The sequence below is a fragment of the Chionomys nivalis genome, chromosome 7, assembly GCF_950005125.1.
Source record: "Chionomys nivalis chromosome 7, mChiNiv1.1, whole genome shotgun sequence".
Classification (NCBI taxonomy): domain Eukaryota; kingdom Metazoa; phylum Chordata; class Mammalia; order Rodentia; family Cricetidae; genus Chionomys; species Chionomys nivalis.
In genome coordinates, this window is record NC_080092.1 from 54,348,227 (window position 1) to 54,367,710 (window position 19,484).

General features: G+C 43.0%; 1 protein-coding gene across 1 annotated transcript in view; it reads left to right on the top strand.

Annotated features, from left to right (window-relative positions):
- The first annotated feature begins 1,703 nt into the window (after positions 1-1,703).
- Ncbp3 (nuclear cap binding subunit 3) overlaps positions 1,704-19,484 on the top strand; it is a 38,318-nt gene continuing 20,537 nt past the window's right edge. The window contains exons 1-7 of the mRNA XM_057774396.1: positions 1,704-1,912; positions 3,635-3,700; positions 7,248-7,353; positions 17,135-17,260; positions 17,772-17,900; positions 18,097-18,173; positions 19,274-19,382. Of these exons, the coding sequence (XP_057630379.1) occupies positions 1,724-1,912; positions 3,635-3,700; positions 7,248-7,353; positions 17,135-17,260; positions 17,772-17,900; positions 18,097-18,173; positions 19,274-19,382 (802 nt within the window). The 5' untranslated portion in view covers positions 1,704-1,723. The remainder of the gene's footprint in view (positions 1,913-3,634; positions 3,701-7,247; positions 7,354-17,134; positions 17,261-17,771; positions 17,901-18,096; positions 18,174-19,273; positions 19,383-19,484) is intronic.

Consider the following 19,484-nt stretch of genomic DNA (forward strand, 5'->3'; position numbering starts at 1 on the left):
GAACTAGTGTAATGGTGGGGTTCGTGACTGTCACCCACAGCTGGCCATCCCAAACAGAAACACTTATCTAAAATACATACTAGGGAGCCAGGCGAGGTGGTACACGCCTGTAATCCCATCTCTCAGGAAATGCAGGTGGGAGGATTAGAAGTTCAAGGTTATTCCCAGGCCAGTCAGTGTTACACGGAAGATCCCGTCTCAAACAAGACGGCTGGAGATATAGCTCATTGGTAAAGGGGTTTGTTAGTATGCTCAAGTCTCTGGGTTCCATTGTCAATGCAGAAAAAAATAAGGGAGAAAAGAAAATGCATTTGATTCTGTCAACCCGATTTTGTGCTTACTTTTTCATTACATTCAGTCAAAGCCACCCTTCTAAGGAATTCCATCTTTGTCCCATGGTGTAGGCCCATTTTAAGAAAAGCTTGAATTGCCACACCATTTCTGTTGGCTTTTATAGCCACATAAAATCTAACCCTTGCATTCTTCTCTGGAGGCAGGTGGCATTCTATTTCTGATGAAGGAACTGAGACTTGAAGCTTAAGTGGCATGCCTAAGAACACCCCTGGTGTATCTGATTCTTGTGTTTTTCTGTCTCACCTATTCCAGCTTCAGATTGGGTCTGGAAAGGACCTAGAGCTAGCTAAAGGTGACACAGGAGGAGACACAAAATCAGCACTTACGACAGTCTAGAGGTACCTTTTGGAAGTCTGGAGCCCTTCTTTCCCAGCCAGACTCTTACTAGAAACATTTGCAAGAAATCACTCTTAGGAGTCTTTGATGGGTAGAGCCCCCACAAGAGAGAAACAAGGTCTAAGCTCTGGTTCTACCCTTTGGGTAGGTCACTACCATCTGGGAGCTGCCCCCCTTTAAGATAGGGTCTTCTGTAGCTTAGGTTGGCCTCAAGCTAGCTATGTTTTGGAGGATAACCTTGAACTTCTAATCCTCTTGCCTCTCTCTCCCAAGTGCTGGGCACAGAATTGTGTACACCATGCCTAGCTTAAATTTAGGCAGAGTCTCAACCTTGGAGCCCTGGATGTCAGGAACTCACTATGTAGACTAGAATGGCCTGGAAATCGTAGATCTAGCCAGTCTCCGACTCCTGAGTGCTGGGATTAAAGGCATATAAACCTATGCTGGGCCCCAGCTTAAATTTTTGACTACATAAAATGGCTCAGTTACTGGAAGAATTGACAGAGACAAGATTTACCACGCAACTAACTTTGTAAACGTTATTGCCAAGAGATGATAAATTATAATCCATTCTGGGCTCTGAAGTCTGATTGCCAGGGCTCCAGGTAATCATTAAAATAGCCTATACCTTGAGAAAACTATGCTCCAGTTTTCTCCTATGTGGAATGAAGGTAAGAATAAAATCTTATTTATAGAGTTGTAAGGGTTCAAGCCTTGGAAGTAATCAGATTGTACATAGCAATGACTCTGTAGTTCTTAGGAGTATAGTCCTCTAAGTGTAAGTATTTTGGAACCTCAGACGACGCCCCACCTCCGTCTCCATTTGGCCCCGCCTCCTTCCCGCGAAATCCCGCCCCAAGCCGGCCCCAGGTTCCCGGGCCACCAAAGGGGGCGCCAGAGATAAGGACAGCTTTCTGGTAGAAACGGGCGACGCTCTGGCTGACGGCGACTCTCCTCTGTGGTTAGCCGCGGCGGCGCTCTAGGCGGCGGGTTGTGAGGGGCGGGCTTTCTGTGGTGCGGCCGGCTGGCAGCTATGGCGGCCGTTCGCGGCCTGCGAGTGTCTGTGAAGGCGGAGGGCCCGGTTGGGTCCCCGGCTTTGGGGCTTCCGTCGTCGCCCGAAGTGGAGTCCGGCTTGGAGCGTGGCGAGCCGGAGCCCATGGAGGTGGAGGAGGGCGAGCTGGAAATCGTGCCGGTGCGGCGCTCGCTAAAGGAACTGCTCCCGGTACGGGCGAGGGGCGGGGGCTGATGAGGAGGTCGCCGAGCGAGTGTCCCTTGCGGGGCGGGGAGGTGGCGGATCGCGGCCGTGGCGCAGGTCCGGGAGCCTGGAGAGGGGCGCGAGCGCCGAAGCGCCGGGGCCGCGCTTGACCCGGAGAGACCGGAGCGAGAGAAAGGACACCCGGGCGCCCGGAAATGGGTGCAGAGAGCGCTGGAGGAGGCGGGAGAGCTGGGAGAGAGTTGGGGACCTCCCTCTCGCTGCCCCTCGGTGCCGGCTGGTGGCCCGGAGCGAGTGAACTGCGGTCTGCTGGAGATAAAAGGGAGCCGCGGGCGGGAACAGAACCTGGAGCAGCTCTGAAAGGAAGTGTTAGGTGGCGCTGGCATCCAGGTCTCCTGATGGGTCCTGCCCCGGAGGAGTTAGTGTCTGTTAAACCTGGCATTCGCTCTTCGCTTGAGAGGACTAGACCTGTCAAGCCGCAGACACTCGTGTGTTCGTGTTGTGAGTGAGGGGCATCATGTCCCCGCGCGCCACCTTCACTGCCTCCACTCGGCTCGGTGGTCCCAGCTTCTGACGCTCGGTGACACTTGATCTTGCCTTTTACCACAGTGGGTATGAGGGGGAGTGTTTTGCCTGTGGTTTGGTAGTCACATGCCCTGCTCTTAAAGCTGGTCTGAGGCCTGGGTAGTTCGATTTTCACACACAACGTGAACTCCCCCCCCCCTTAATTACACGATAGCAAGTCTCGTTTTTTACATTTGACGTTATGAGTGAAGGCTTAGGTAGTGATGACAAATGGCAGTGACTTTGGTAACTTTGGCGTTTTCCACATTATACCATCTAGATTTGACTGCAGTTGTGACTTAGGTTTTATCCATTCATTCAGTTTAACATAGATGTATCACAACTCCCCTCCCCCCCACTACATGCTAGACATAATCCTAGGTGTTTGATTAAGATCAAACTCCCCCTTAGAGTTTGTCCTAGCAGGGAACACAGGTAAATAAATATTTTTGTGTGTGTGTTAATTACTACGAAGAAAACACACCCTGTTAATAGAATAAGAAGTACAGTGGCCAGGCGGGATGTAAAGCCGTCAGTGTGTGTCCCCTGAGATAGTCAAATGACAAGATGGGGCAATCATGTCATTTGGAAGGTAGCAATTCCTAGCAAGGATGACAGCAAGCACAACGTCTTTGAGATGGAAGAAGATTGTTTTGTTGGAGAAATGTTGGGATTTATTAATCTCAAAGTAGAGAGCAGAAGTCAGAAAGACAGATAGCATAAAAGAAAGCAAGGCTCAGAGATGTCCAGGGTATTGAATGCAAAGCTGAGGTTTCAGTCCTCACTCTGCATTTCCCTTCTTTTTTCCATTGTATTGGGCTGTATTTTTCCCAGAGCTAGGACTTCATGCATTTTTGTGGAGGCACTTGCTCCACCTAGTGGCTTTTCATGGAGAATTTGTCCAGTTTTGGGAGCTAAGTGACTATCTTATTTTTGGCTTTTTGCACAGACGCTTTTAGATGTTCATTTCTATAGATACTTTCAGTTGACAGAATTACTCTATTTTGAACAGGCTCTTGTCTGGGACTTGAGAGGTAGACTTCCTAGTAACACGGGTGTTAAGGTGAAGGGCTCCTAGAAAAGAAGGACTTCAGAAAGACCAGTTATCAGGCTGCCTTTCATTGTGGATTTTCCTCCCAGAATTTCTCATCTTTCCTCTTCTGTTAGGACACAAGCAGAAGATATGAAAACAAGGCTGGCAGCTTCATCACTGGAATTGATGTTACCTCCAAGGTAAGACAGGCTATGATGATTTGTTCAATTTGATAAGCAGGTAAAATTAATACTTGGTCCTTAGGACTTACAGGTAGTAAATATTCTTTGCCTCCTTTTTTCTTGTGTGTGTGTATGCACGCACACGCACACACATTATTATCAAATATCTTTATTTATCTTATCTACCCAAGGATGCCATTGTATATCCTGAAGACATCCAGGCAACATTTATGTGTGCTTGTGTCCATGAAAAGATAATCACTGTATTTAGATGCCTGTGCTTAACCGTTTCCAAGAAAGAGCTTGCACTGGGAATGTTTATTTTAATATTTATTTATTATTGTATTTGATGCATGTGTGTCTTTGTGTAAGAGTGTGTCTATTCTGTAGCACACAAATGGAAGTTAGAAACAGCCTCAGGTGGTTCTTACCTCCAGATCTTGTCACAGGTTGTATCTATGGATTTAATGCTTTCAGGATTCATCAGCAGCAAAAGTAGAATAATTTCTTGGTTTTTGCATTTCATCTAAACACTTTTAAGAAAGTCTTCTGAATCCACCTTTTTTATTATTAGTAGTAGTAGTATTAATATTTTTAGATTTATGTATATGAGTGATTTACTTGCATGTGTGGAAGTGTACCACATGTAGACCTATGCCTGAGGAGGAGGTCAGGAGAGTGCTTCAGATCCCCTAGAACCGGAGTTTCATATAATACTGGCTGCCCTGTGGGTATTGGGAACTGAACCTGGATATCTGCAAGAACTGTCAGTGCTTTTTTTTGTTTGTTTGTTTTGTTTTTCGAGACAGGGTTTCTCTGTGTAGCTTTTGAAAAGCCTGTCCTGGAACTGACTCTGAAGACCAGGCTAGCCTCAAACTCACAGAGATCCCCCTTCCTCTGCCATCTGAGTGCTGGGATTAAAGGCATGCCACCACTGCCTGCCTCTTAACTGCTGAGCTGTCTCTCCACCCCCCTCCTACCTTATTTTTGACTCTCTCTCTCTCTCTCTCTCTCTCTCTCTCTCTCTTTGGTTGTTAGCCACTATACTGCATACTTATTCTAGTTGGCCTGTACACTGGGGGATTCTCCTATCTCTGCCTCCTATCTCCCACTCTGCTATAAGAGTGCTGGAATTATAGACATGTGCCACCATGTCTGACTTTTACATGGGTTCCAAGAATCCAGATTCAAGGTTGTCAGGGTTACTTGGCAAGTACTTTTACCCACAGAGTCATGCTATGTCCCTGGCCTCAGCAATGCATACTTGGATGTCATTTGCACTCTTTAAAAATGTGCTTTGTTTCTACTATCTATAAAAACATTAAAAGCACCCAACATGTAAATAAAACCTTGGTACATGTCTATTCCTCACTGGTTACCAATATAGAAAAACAGGGTTTTCTAGTTGTGTGTGTGTTTAAGCTTTGAGGGCTATGCCAACTGAATCATTTTCAGCACCTGACAATATTGGCCTTTTGCTAAGTGATTGCTGTTACCCTTGTACCACCTTCATTGTAATACCTCCATGTGATAAACAGTGTATTGCTTTAATTCAGTTTAGACCTTTTTTTTCCTGGTTTAAATGTGTCTAGTTCAGTTTGAAACAGAATTTTCAATTTTATATGTGTAATATATATGTAGCCCTGACTGTCCTTGAACTCAGAGATCCACCTGCCTCTGCTTTCCAGAGTACTAGACTTAAATATGTGTGCTTCCCAGGTTCAATTTTTTTTTTTTTTTTTTTGCTTTTTCGAGACAGGGTTTCTCTGTGGTTTTGGAGCCTGTCCTGGAACTAGCTCTTGTAGACCAGACTAGTCTCGAACTCACAGAAATCCGCCTGCCTCTGCCTCCCAAGTGCTGGGATTAAAGGCGTGCGCCACCACCGCCCAGCTTTCAATTACATTTTTTATTTTGTATGTATATTAGTGTTTTGCCTACATGTATTATGTGCATGCCTGGTACCTGCAGAGGTCAGAAGAAGCCATCAGAACCTCTGGAACTAGAGTTACAGATAGTTGTGAGCTATACCATGTGGATGTTGGAAACTTAACCCAGGTCCTCTGTGAGAGCCACTAATGTTATATATTGGATGCTTAAAAACAAATATAAAAAGAAATATGCCATACTTGGCTTTTTATAGTTTCTCCATCTCAGTTTATGTCAGATTACTTAAAGGCCCAAAGAAATCTTAGCATTGTCTAGTCAGGAAAATAGTACAGAGTGAAAATGTTCTCATTGTAATTAAGAACTTCGCTGCTCTTAACCCCATATCATTTTCTAGTACATAAAACAGGTACCTGGGAGAGAAGATTTTTTTTTTAAAGATTTATTTATTTATTTTGTACACAGTATTTTGCCTGCATGTATGCATGCAGGCCGGAAGAGGGCACCAGATCTCATTATAGATGGTGGAGAGCCACCACATGGTTGGTGGGAATTGAACTCAGGACCTCTGGAAGAGCAGCCAGTGCTCTTAACCACTGAGCCATCTCTCCAGCCCTGGGAGAAAAGATTTTATACTTAAATTGTTACTAAAGGATTTTGGCTAGGGAGATGGCTAAGTCATTAAAGTGTTTGCTGTGAGCATGAAGACCTGAGTTCAGATCCTTAGCACCCATGTGAAAAACTGCACAGGAGTGCCTTTGCATCTGTAATCGCAGCACTAAGGAAGCTGCTCCCCCGCCTGCACATGCACACACCATAGCACACACATGCTAAGAAAAGTAGGTTGTTGGTGGTGCTAGGAAGACTTCAGTGTAAAAGTGAGCATAACTGTTAAAAACTAACAGGATCATTGCTGCTTCCTCAGTGCCACAAATGTTCTTTAGTTAGGCCTTCAGGCGATTGCAGTTAGTGAAGGGTTCTTGAGCCATCGGAAAATCACAGTTGGACCTGAATTTATTTTCGCTCTTGGAAGAAACCTACAAAGCTAAACGGCTTTTCAGCAAAGTGTCAATGCTCTTTGTCACATAAAAATGAAAACAGGCAATTCCATGCGTATGAGGCTGGAATAGAGGAAACAGTATTTTTGCTCTGGTGTTATTTTTAAATGGGGGTGTGAATTTTAGGGGGTAGACCATTCAGGCAGACATAATGTGGAAGAGCATAATAGGTGTGATTACCCTGCTCACAGTCAATGTAAAGCGATAATGGTAGTTGTGGAGTTCCTAGAAATAGCACTGGATCAGATTTGCTCTTAGTGGAAATATTTCCTCCAAACCTCTTTCCATTTTTATATCGCCATTTCTGCACTAGGAAAATTGAGAAGTTAAGGTTATTTGTTGTAACTTCTTGGTGTGATTGTTGATAATACATGAAGTATTAGAAAATTTTATAAACAGTGTTCATTGAGTTCCTACTATGTTCTGGGTGCAGTCACAAGCCATGATAGAATGGAGATGATTTCAGTAGGGCTACTGTAAGCTTGGCACTGTAAAACACATTCAAGACACGGGTTGCTTATTTCTTCTTATTTATTTAAAGGTTGCAACATGCTGTTTGTTGCTGTTGTGATTTAATTTTCCTCATCTTCCTTTTATCTCTTTGACTTTTTTGTGCTTTCTAGGAAGCAATTGAAAAGAAAGAACAGCGAGCCAAGCGCTTCCACTTTAGAGCAGAAGTAAATCTTGCACAAAGAAATGTAGCCTTGGACCGAGACATGATGAAGAAAGGTACAGTGTGTTTGTTTGGGGGAAATTTTTCATACTTTTTTCTAAGGGTAACTTTTCCCTGCCATCATTTCATGTTCCTGACTTTGTCCTGTATGTCCAGTCCTCACCCACATACCCAAGAGGAAGGGATTCTGACATCATCTGTGTAAAGGTGAGAGGCTGTCAGATGTTTCTCAGTTAGAGCTAGAACAAAGAAACAAAGGCGATTGTCAAGGGAAGGTTGTGTCCAAGATGAGATTTGCATCTCCTCCTCTGTGCACCTCCTCATCGTCTGTTTTCATAGCGATGTTTGTTTGTTAGCCTTTTTCTTTGCCTTTAAGAATATTGGAAGTAGCCAGGCGGTGGTGGCGCACACTTTTAATCCCAACACTCAGGAGGCAGAGATAGGTTGATCTCTGTGAGTTTGAAGCCATCCTGGTCTACAAGACCAGGACAGCCAGGGCTACACAGAAAAACCCTGTCTTAAAAAACAAAACAAAACAAACAACAACAACAAAAAGAATACTGGAAGTGTCCCACTGCAAAGCTTTCTTTTAGGGCAGTTGGAGCGCTTTGGGAATTGGTGAAGACTTTTATTGATAATATCAATACGTGGAACATGCAGGCCTCCCAGTAATTATTGTCAAAGAGACCTAAACCAATTGTCTATTTTGTTAAGGTATTTTGCTGCCTAGAACTCACAACAAGGCAGTTGATAGTGATGGGTTTTTGGTTCTTTGTGGTACTAGGTATAAACCTGAGGCTCTTATGCTAAGCAAGTCAAGTCACCACATCCTCAGTCCAATTACTCTTTTTCTCTTGCTTGCTTGAGGCAACGTCTCAAGTAGTCCAGACTAGTTTCAAATTGAAGATAATTTTGAACTCATGGTCTTCCTGCTTCTCTCAAGTACTAGGATTACAGGGGTACACCATACTCAATAGCAAAGCAATTTATTAGAAAAGGGAACATTTTCTTGGAGTGAGCCTGCATTCTTATTACCCTCTACTCTAAATCCATGAATCCAAAAGGCCTTTCTGTGTTGTATTTACAAATATTGGTATTTATAAAGAGCTCAAGAAGTAGCCTTCTTACTGCATGTTGAAGCTCTGTGGTGCTGTGTGAGTCCCTTCAGTCCTGCTGGTTGATGAAAGCAGAAGCTCATACCTGATAGATAAGGGAAAGAATGGCTGCTGTTTGCTGGAAACGGGTTTTCTTATGGTAGTGGGTTAAGCATGTTATGTATTTGTTTCTTACAGTAACCCTCTGAGGAATATTTTTTATTTTTTTTACCATTAATTTACAAAGCAAGAAACAAGTTGTAGAAGTTTAATGCATTGCTCAGAACTAATGAAAGAACCAGGATTTCAACCTAGGTTTATCTGACTCTAAAGATTTAGACCTTACTTAAAGCAAACAAACAAACACATTCTTTTAGTATGTGTGTGCCACAGCCTGTGCTTGGAGGTCTAACGATAATTTTAGGGAGATGGTTCTTTCCTGTTTTGTGGCTCCTGGGAATCAAACTCAGGTGGTCAGACTTAGCTGCAAGTGCCTTTACCCTCAAGCCATGTCTCACCAGCCCTACGCTAACACTTAACCTTACTTTTAACATTTTTGGTCTACTGGTATAATTTTTTTTTTTTTTTTGGTTTTTCAAGACAGGGTTTCTCTGTGGTTTTGGAACCTGTCCTAGAACTAGCTCTTGTAGACCAAGCTGGTCTCGAACTCACAGAGATCCGCCTGCCTCTACCTCCCGAGTGCTGGGATTAAAGGCGTGCGCCACCACTGCCCGGCCTGGTATAATTTTATATATGTGAATATTTTATGTGTAATGTGTATATAATTCCGTAGTCCTAGACCATGTCACTCTTTTTTTTAGTCAGTCCTAGTGGGACAAAGTAGTATGTGTGCAGAACTGGTTACTCTTCTCCCTGCATTCTGAGTTCAAGTTGAGAATGTGACCTCAGTTTTCTTGCAAGCTGTGGAGTTCCAGGCGTAAGTGAATCTCAGTATGAGGAAAAGTCCTGTGAAGGTCAGGAATATAGCTTCTCAGTCATGTGCTAGCACAGTGTAGGCCTAGGAAGGCCTTGGCCTCTTCTCTCACAGCTCAGCTGTGAAAGCTCCATATTTTATTGCACCTTTTGGCTTCTAGTCCCAGCCGCAGTTGTCCATTCTTTTTCTCTGCTCATTTGCCCTCCACGAAGTTTCCCTGATTTTGTACTCAAAACTCCGTCTTCTGTTGGTACCTTTAGGGTCACAAACCCGTATGGAATCTAGTGCCAGTTCTTTTGTGACTTGGACAACTTACTGACCACAAATAGGAATAAAATACCTATGTTATTAATGGGATTGCTTTGGAGTTAAATTTTAGTCAAGAATATTTATCCTGCATATGGAAAAGCAATCAGAATCTTAAGTTTCTGCTGAGTTTTTATTTTGTTTTAGGCAGAATCACTTGTAGCCCATGCTAGTTATGAACTCTGATTCTCTTGCCTCTGACTCCCAAGTTCTGAGTTTATTGCTGTGGGCCAGCATGCTCAGCTATGCAGATATTTCATTTAAAAGACAGTAGCTTTGCCTGAACATCAGCTGAGGAATATCACTCATTTTATTGTGCAACCTGAAAATAAGCCTTAGGCAAGATGACCTAAATGATGTCCCTGAACCCTGGGGAATGCTGCTAGCACCCAGATGAATTTAAGGTACAATTTGGGTAAATAGGGTTGGATAAACCATAGAGGTAACTATTGATTTTGTATCTCCTTGGTAATTTTAATGCGGAGTCAGGATTAGACAGGACTAGGAATCGTTAGTTTTAAGGCAAGGTTCTGAAGTCCAGTTGCCTTTTTGTAGCTCTGTTACTTGGACAAATTGTCTAACCACTATGAACTCTTGGAAGACAGAATTGTCAGGAGTCTAACAAAATGTTGCAGCTCTTCGATTGGTGCTTGGCACATAGTAGGCACCCAGTAGATGTTAGTTACTTGGCATTCAGCTAAGTAAGTCGCCTGAGCAGGCCAGTCTTAGAGAGGGGGATTGAAATAAGTTATCCTTATACTCACGCAACACCCAGTGTCATGTGATTTTTTTTTCTTACTAATATCAACAACAATAGCACTTATTCAATGCTTTCTGAGTTACAGTTGCTCTGCTTTGTGGCTAATTTGTGCTTTTAGCAGCTCTCTGGGGGATTTTACTAATGAGAAAACCAAGGTGCTGAGAGGTTGGGAAACTTGCCTGAGGTTCTACACAGTTCTGTATATAACAGAGCTGTGCTTGAAGGCTGGCCTGACTGAAAGCCTGTGTTCCTATTTTGCTAGCGTTCAGGGACACAACTTGAGACAGACTACATCTGTTATGCTTCAAAAGGGATTTGCGGACTGGAGAGATGGCTCAATGGTTAAGAGCACTGGTTGCTCTTCCAGAGGTCCTGAGTTCAATTCCCAGTAACCACATGGTGACTCACAACCATCTGTAATGAGACATAATAAATAAAAAAATCTTAAAAAAAAGGGATTTGCTACTTTTGGATATCTTGCTGCTAAGTAGTTTTTGTCATGTTTCTAGGATCAGAGCTTTCGTGTTGGCAGGGATCTTCTAGGTCATTTAAACCATCTTCCTTCCCAATACTTCAGGCCCTTTGGCATCCAGGGATTGTGTGAGAATCATTATAGGGCAGGCAGTTTTGTCTTAGGATACTTCCCTGTGTGGAACATTGCTCTCCAGGAATTTCCAGTACTTTGCTCATTTATACAGTGACCATTCAGGTGATAGAAATATAACCTCACTTCCTTCTTTTTTTCTTCTGAGACAAGGTATTAGGATAGCCCAGCGGACCTCAGGGTGGTCCTTCTGCCTCATCCTCATAAGTTCTGGGTTACTAGTGTGAGCCGCCTCATTTGACCCTGACCAGCTTTCTTTTGTATGCATGTCTTTCTGGTCTCCTGTCTCCAGTTTCTAAATGTCCTTCCTAAGGTGCAGTGTAGACTCTGGATACAGTATATGACAAACTTGCTGCTCCTTATCCTCTCCTTTGTGCCAGTCACGGTAGTAAACTTGTCTTCAGCCCAGCAGTTCTGGAACGTCTGGCCTTCCTTCTACCTACTGAGTGCTGTCTGTGGTTACAGGGTTGCACCATCACACCTGTTATCAGTATGTGCCTTTATCTCTTTAACTGTCTTCCTCACTGCATCTGCTCCATCTGAAGTGTCGTTTCCTTCTCTTGATCCACTTGTTAACTGAGATGAACTGTGTGTATTCCCATCTCCTGCAGAAACACAGAGTTTTGATTTCTTGGACTTACACATTGACTCTTGATGGAACACCATCCTTGGTATTTTTTTTTTTTTTGAATTTTGTTGAGTTAGTAATCTTGTAAACAAACAAATCCCAAAACCATATGAGTCTAGTGCGGCTTTTTTCTTCCTAAACTCAGGTCATTTCCTATAGGAAAGATTTGGTGTCTCAAGGGATTATAGATGCTGCCTAATAAGCTGCTGCTGTGAAATTCAGACTGATAGTAAGCTTTGGAGTCATTTACTCCTCCTCTTCCCATCAGTATGGGGTTAGTCCTTCTCAAGGCTTCAAGGCACTTCTCTTTCCCTGCTCCTTTTTAGAAATTAATGCCTAAATATGAAGTCAGCATGCTGGGGTATAACTCTGGGCTAGAAGGTCTGACTCTACGGAAATCGTTCTTACTCCGTTTTTCACTTGTTTTGGTTCTGCTATTGGTGGCACAGCAAAACAGATTAGCAGTTTTGCCTTTTCTCTCTTGCAGCAAACATTTAATGAGAAAAGAAAGCTGTCAGCACCTTTTTGTTGTGGCTTATCTATTTATTTATTTATTTTGAGGCAGAGTCTCACTATGTAGCTCTGGATGTCCACTCACTATGTAGACCAGACTGGCCTGACTCTGCCTCTTGAGTACTGGGATTAAAGGTGTATACCATTATGCCTAGAAGGCTGTTAGGGCTTTTGATAGGCCTGTTCATGCTGTTCTGGAAACATGGTCTTCATTAGATGTCTTAACAGTCACTTTTTACTCACCAGGAGCATTTGGAAAGTGAAGTAAGGTGACAAGTTACCTGCAGTGTGCCACCTGCGTTCCACCATTGCCAGTTTGGTGTGTGTTTGCTTCCAGTCTTTCTGGGAATGGGCATCATTTCTGCTTTTCCCTTTGTAGGATACTGCTTTCTAATGGTCTAGCATCGCGTTTTCTGTCACTGTAATTGACCCTTTCCCTCTCCCGTGCATGTTTGATAGGTTGTGCCCACCTGAGTGCTAGTGTGGCTTTTCCTTTTTTTTTTTTTTTAAAGATTTATGGGGCTGGAGAGATGGCTCAGTGGTTGGGAGCACTGGCTGCTCTTCCAGAGGTCCTGAGTTCGATTCCCAGCAACCACATGGTGGCTGACAACCATCTTTGATGAGATCTGGCACCCTCTTCTGGCGTGCGGCCATACATGGAGGCAGAATGTTGTATACATAATAAATAAATAAATAAAAATTTAAAAAAAAAGATCTCATTACAGATGGTTGTGAGCCACCATGGGGTTTCTGGGAATTGAACTCAGGACCTCTGGAAGAGCAGCCAGTGCTCTTAACCTCTGAGCCATCTCTCCAGCACCCATAGTGTGGCTTTTCTTAGAGCCTTTTTTTTCTTTCTTTTTATTTATTCTATGTGTCTTTAACATCATGTATCTTGATCTTATTTATTTCCCCTGCCCCTTTGCATCTGCCCTCCACTCCTGTAACCCCCATAAAGCAAAATGGAAGAGAAAAAAGGGAAAAATTAAAAACGCGTCATAAAAGCTGCAGTATGACACAGTGAGTCGTGCAGTAAATCCCTTTGACCATGTATCTTTACTTGCAAGTGTTCATTGCAAAGAGTCTGGTTTGAGGCCTCTGGTTTCTTCCACATTATCAATACTGGGTCCTCCCTAGGACTCTTCTTGGATATCCTGTTGTTGCCTTGTGTTGTGGAGATCCTGCAGCTTTGGGTCTGTTGGTCAGGTCCCTTCATGTGCTCCAGCAGATCATTGATGGGGTAGTTGTTGGGATGGGCCAAGTCATAACCGTTTTCTAGCGTGGGCAGCTGTAGGGTTGGTCCGCCCGCCAGTTCTTTCCTTCACCACCAGGATGAGCTCTCCAGCATTGCCCTGACTTATTCACCTCTTGTAGCAATGAGCAAGGGGAGGGGCCAGTTCTGCTTTTATGCCCTTAGAGTTGGCTCCCACACCTACACCATTAGGGCCAGCTCTGTTGTGTTGCCCAGGCAAGGTACAGTGGTGACTCTCCTGAGTGCTGCAGCTGGTGAGGGGTAGGGACAGCTCTCCTGTTCTTATGACCCCAGGGGCAGCTTTTTCATCTGTCTCAGGCATTGATGGGGGTAGGAGGAAGGACATCTCTCTCTAGTCCTTGCTGCTATATGACAGATAAGGAGTGGGGCTGGCTCACCCACACCTCTGCCAATAGGGTTGGCTCTATTGTGTTACCCAGGCTAAGTGCAGTGCCTGCTCTCCCAAGTGTTATAGCTGGTGGGGGTCATGGATAACTCTCCTATTCTCATGACTACAGGGCCAACTCTTTCATCTGTCTCTGGCGTTGATGGGAGGAGGGTCTGTCCTCCATCCATGTCACTGCAAGGTAGAGATGGGTAAAGGGAACAGCTCTCCCATGCTCAAAATTTCTGGGCTGGCTTGCCCACAGCTGCACCAACAGGGTTGGTTCTTAGAACCTTTTCGTACTGTACTAGGGCCACTGACTTTATTTTTAATCATTCTAATCTAAGACTGAGGATTGACTTTGTTCCTTTGGGTTTTCTGAAATCTGTTTTCCCAAAGACTTGGATTATTGTCTTACTCGCTGTTGCTGGCTATCTTCCTTTCCTATTGGAACATCCAAGATGATGTAAGCAGCACTGAGTGAATGTGTAGTTCCCACGCCCAGTGCAGTTGCCCCTCAGCACTCCGCTCTTTCTCACCCCTTACTCTAAGTCTAGCTACCTTCTTTGGCTTTGTTTATTTTGCAATGACATCACTGAAAGGTGGGGCCTTTTCCTTTGGCATTCATCCACGGAATCCTGACTGTTACAAAGTTCTTATCTCTTGTGGACTGCCTCTGACAGTTTGGTTTTCTTTTGAGAACAAGCCACACGCACATGCTAGGTAAGTGTTCTTTCACTGAGCTACATCCCCAGTTCTTGTTTTCTTATTTTGAGTCAGTGTCTCATGGAGACTGACTTTGAACTTGGTCCTCCTTCAGCCTCCTTAGTAGCTGGGATTAAGGCTTGTGCCACCAAGTCTGGCTTTGACTTGCTTCTTTTGAAGAAAATTGTCCACTATTAATATGTATGTTGTTCTGCTAAATTAAAATGTCTAGCCAGGATTTTTTATTATTTTTCACTCTTTTTTTGTGTTTAAACTATTTTTTATCCATATTGTGATTTTTTTTTTTGTCAGTATATACTACGATGGTGTTGATACTGAGTTTTATTTTTTCCTCTGTCTGACTCAATTAAATTCATTTTATCAGATGGACAAATATGTAGTCTCTCTAACACCCAAACTTTTCCTCTTCCATTATTGGGAGTTGCTTTTTGTTTCCTTTTTTTCTTTTGAGACAAGGGTCTTACTGCGTAGTCCTGGCTGGCCTTGAACTCACAGAGATCCGCCTGCCTCTTCCTTCCAAGTGCTGGGATTAAAGGCATGTGCCACCACTGCCTGACTCAGGCTTTTTTCTACAGCCCTAAGGTGTTTGATGTTATGTAATGGTGTATTTATTTGTGGGTGTGTGCACGCTGCAGCATGCATATGGAGCCTGTGAGAACAACTTTCGGGAGGAGTTTCTTACTTGTTGAGGCAGTGTCTCTATTTCTGCTGTGCTGACCCATGAGCACTGTCTCTGCTTCTCATTTTAGAGACTGGGATTACAGATGCATGCTGCTGCATCAGGCTTCCTACGTGGGATCTGGGGGTGGAACTCAGCTCCTGAAGTTTGTGTTGTAGCCAGAGCTTTAACTGTTGAGCCATCTCCCTGGCCCCAAGAATTTTAGATAACTTTTTTTTTCACTCAATATGTTTTAGAATTTCTGGTATTTAATCTTTCTCTCCCTCTCTCTCTCTCTCTCTCTCTCTCTCTCTCTCTCTCTCTCTGTGTGTGTGTGTCTATTGCTTTCTTACTATGTTATGTTCTATAGTATTGTATGGGTAAACCATGATATACTTAATATGGGTAAGCCATAAATTATTGCCCTCATGGCTGCTGGATTATTATAAGTAGTGTTACCCTGGACATTGTTGTGTGAGATACTTTATGCTGAGAACTCATAGGTTTTATAGGATATGTGCTAGACTATATTGTCTTAACCTTGGAATATCCTTGTCCATGCTTCTACTAGCAGGAGGAGCAACTCCTCCCACCTGGACAATGTTTCCTGTAAAAGACTGTTCAGTGGAAGCTGGTATCTTTTTTGGTTGGTTTTAGTTGGGTCTCATTATGTGGCCCTGGCTGGCCTAGAAATCACAGTGATCTGCCTGCCTGCCTCCTGAATGCTAGGATTAAAGGTGTGCACCACCATACCTAGTTTAGTATCCTGAATTTCCAGATTAGTAGGAAGATCAACCCCTCTCTTAATATTTTTTTTTTTTTTTTTGGTTTTTCGAGACAGGGTTTCTCTGTGGCTTTGGAGCCTGTCCTGGAACTAGCTCTTGTAGACCAGGCTGGTCTCGAACTCCCAGAGATCCGCCTGCCTCTGCCTCCCGAGTGCTGGGATTAAAGGCGTGCGCCACCACCGCCCGGCTCTCTCTTAATATTTTTATCTGCCGTTTATATTTCCATCTTTGTAAATTGTTTGTTTACATTTTTGCCCATTTTTGTATTGTTTGGTTTTTCGAGACTGTTTTTTCTGTGTAGCCTTGGTTATCTTGGAACTAGCTCTGCTAGCTCTGTAGACCAGGCTGACCTCGAACTCACAAAGATCACCTGAGTTCTGGTATTAAAGATGTGCATCACTACCACCTGACTGAGGTTTTTTTTTTTAAACTGATTTTTAGGATGTCTTCTTTGTGTGTTTGTGTGTGTGTGTGTGTGTAAGCGCGCGCGTGTGTGTGGGTGCACAGTTGTTCTACCTCAATATCCCAAATACTGGAATTGCAGGCACCATCATGCCCAGTGATTTGTAGGGTTTCTTGACTCTAGCACCATGCTATAGTTGTTTTTTAGTTTTCATGCTTTAATGCATCTGAGTGTGGAGGTTGTTCTTGAAGTATCTACCATAGGGCATTTCTCATATATATATAATTTCAGAATCAGATCGTCAAGTTCCATGACCAATCGTATGGGGCATTGTAGAAAGAACTGTCATTTATTTTACCATTGTTCTACTTCTGAACCCTAGAATAGATGGCTATTCTAAATCACATCATTTGCTTAATTGTAGGTCAATGGTAACCATTATTGCAGTTGGCCTTGCCATCTTGTTTTGTGTTCTTGTTTTTTTTTTCTTTTAATTTTCGAGACAGGGTTCCTCCGTAGCTTTTTGGTTCCTGTCCTGGAACTAGCTCTTGTAGACCAGGCTGGCCTCGAACTCACAGAGATCCGCCTGCCTCTGCCTCCCGAGTGCTGGGATTAAAGGTGTGCGCCACCACCGCCCGGCTTGTTTTGTGTTCTTTTAAAATAATTATTGTTGCAGTTTCTTCCTCTTCTAGACCCATTATCTAAACCATTGTAAAGAAGTGCTTAGCAAGCAGTACATACCAGGTTGAAAAGAAATCTGTCTTTTTTGTTTTGGTTTGGTTTTTGTAGCAATCCCCAAAGTGAGACTGGAGACCATCTATATATGTGGAGTAGATGAGATGAGTACCCAGGATATCTTTTCCTATTTTAAAGAATATCCTCCAGCTCACATTGAGTGGTTGGATGACACCTCCTGTAAGTATACCACATATTCTGTTTCGCATGCTTTTGTTTATGATTTTTAAAGCGTTCTTGCTATCTTGATAGTGAATAATTATGGCCTAAACTATTTATTCTTAACCTCTGTTCTTAGCTTAGGAGAAAAACAGCTAACCTGTTAATGCTATATAGCAGTCATTGTGTTCCCGGAGGGTTTTCTTGGGGTAGGTCTTACCTCTAGCCCAGCCTGGTCTAGCACTGGAAATCCTCTAGTCTTTGCCTGCCAAGTGCTGGGATTGTGTGTGCTGCCACATTCGGCTTCAAGCAGTTCATAGACATAGAACAGTTATTTTGTGGGATTGGGTTTGGGAGTGTAGCTTTAGACCATGTTCATCAGGCATTTCACCACCACTTTTATACTTTTCTCATGAGCTGTTTTTTTGCATTGACTGACAGCTGTATATAGCCAGTGAGGCTGTGGCAATGAACCTGGTGCTAAATCTGCTCTCAAAAAATTTACACTTGAATGTGTGATGTTTTATTTTAGGTAATGTGGTTTGGCTGGATGAGATGACAGCCACACGAGCTCTCATCAATATGAGTTCTCTGCCAGCTCAGGATAAGATAAGAAGCAGAGATACCAGTGACGACAAATCGTCTGAGAAAAATAAGAAAGGTAACTACACGCAAAGGGGCCCTTGCCCATTCTGGGCCTTTGAGTAGAGCATTATGAACACTGCATTACCAGATGTTTCTGAGGTAAATTATGATGCTTGGGTACCGGTCAATAGGAATAGAAAACACTGGGCTTTTTAAATTTTATGAGATGAGGTTACATTAAAGTTCTTCTTGTCCCTCACACTCTATTTTAGACAAGCAGGAAGACAGTTCAGATGACGACGAGACTGAAGAAGGAGAAGTTGAAGATGAGAATTCAAGTGATGTAGAGGTTAGTAATAGAGCAAAGATAACTGTAAGGCTTTATTGTAAGAAAAAATGCTTACTGTCGTTTTAAATGTAAGACTTAAAGACTTAGTAAGCTGTGTTCTCTGTCTAGCTTTAACATGGAACCTTCTGAAGGTGCAACAGACTCTCAGCCATTTAGTTTGTGTGAATGTTACAGTTCGTTTTGGAATCTTAGAATAGTGTTTATACTTGTGCAGAAGGAAAAATATGGGTTTATTAAGAAATACTTCAGCCGGGCGGTGGTGGCGCACGCCTTTAATCCCAGCACTTGGGAGGCAGAGGCAGGTGGATCTCTGTGAGTTCGAGACCAGCCTGGTCTACAAGAGCTAGTTCCAGGACAGGCTCCAAAACCACAGAGAAACTCTGTCTCGAAAAACCAAAAAAAAAAAAAAAAAAAAAAGAAATACTTCGAAGTGTTACCTAACCAATAAAGTAAGGAAAAGCAGCTAGAGTTTGTTAGAAATCTTGGTGTGTTTTCATTTTATGTGTGCGTGGTGCTAGGCAAGTGCTGTGCCTTCGATCTGTGTCCCCAGCTAAGCATACTCATTCCGAATTTAAAAATTGAAATGATGTTTCCTGTGAACCAAATTCTGGGAACCTACTATCAAGTAAAAAAATAAAGGCCTCACCTCACTGGAGGCTACATTAGGAGACACTGTGAACACTATGAAACAGTAAAAGGTAAGGGAGAGAAAATTGGGCTTCAAAGATAGTGTATACTGTGCCTGCAGAAAACCTGAGTTCAATTTCCAGCACCCATGTGGTGTCTCACAGCTGCCCACTTCAAAGCATCTAATACTGTTCTGCCCTCTGCAGACAACTACACTCATGTGCACATAACCCATTAAGACATATATAAGTACATGTAATTTTTAAAAATGTTTATGATAAAAGATAGAAAATTATAGAGATTATTCTTTTAGGCAAGGTAGTGAGAGAAGACCTGGTTTCAGAGGTCTCCAGGGGAAGGAGTACTATAATACTGACAGGTATAACAAATAGAATACTTTCTTAATTGTAACTACAGAAAAAGTATGAACAATGCTTGGATTTTTACATTGAAAATGTTTTCTCTTTCTTAAGTTGGACACATTGTCTCAGGTAGAAGAAGAGTCTCTGTTAAGAAATGATCTTCGTCCAGCTAACAAACTTGCTAAAGGAAATAGGCTATTCATGAGATTTGCTACAAAAGGTAAATTTGATACTGACTTTTGGTCAGAATGAGTTACTTTTCGTGTTGATCAGAAGTTAGTGCAGGTAATTCCAAACTCTCTTTAAGCAAATACTTTATGTA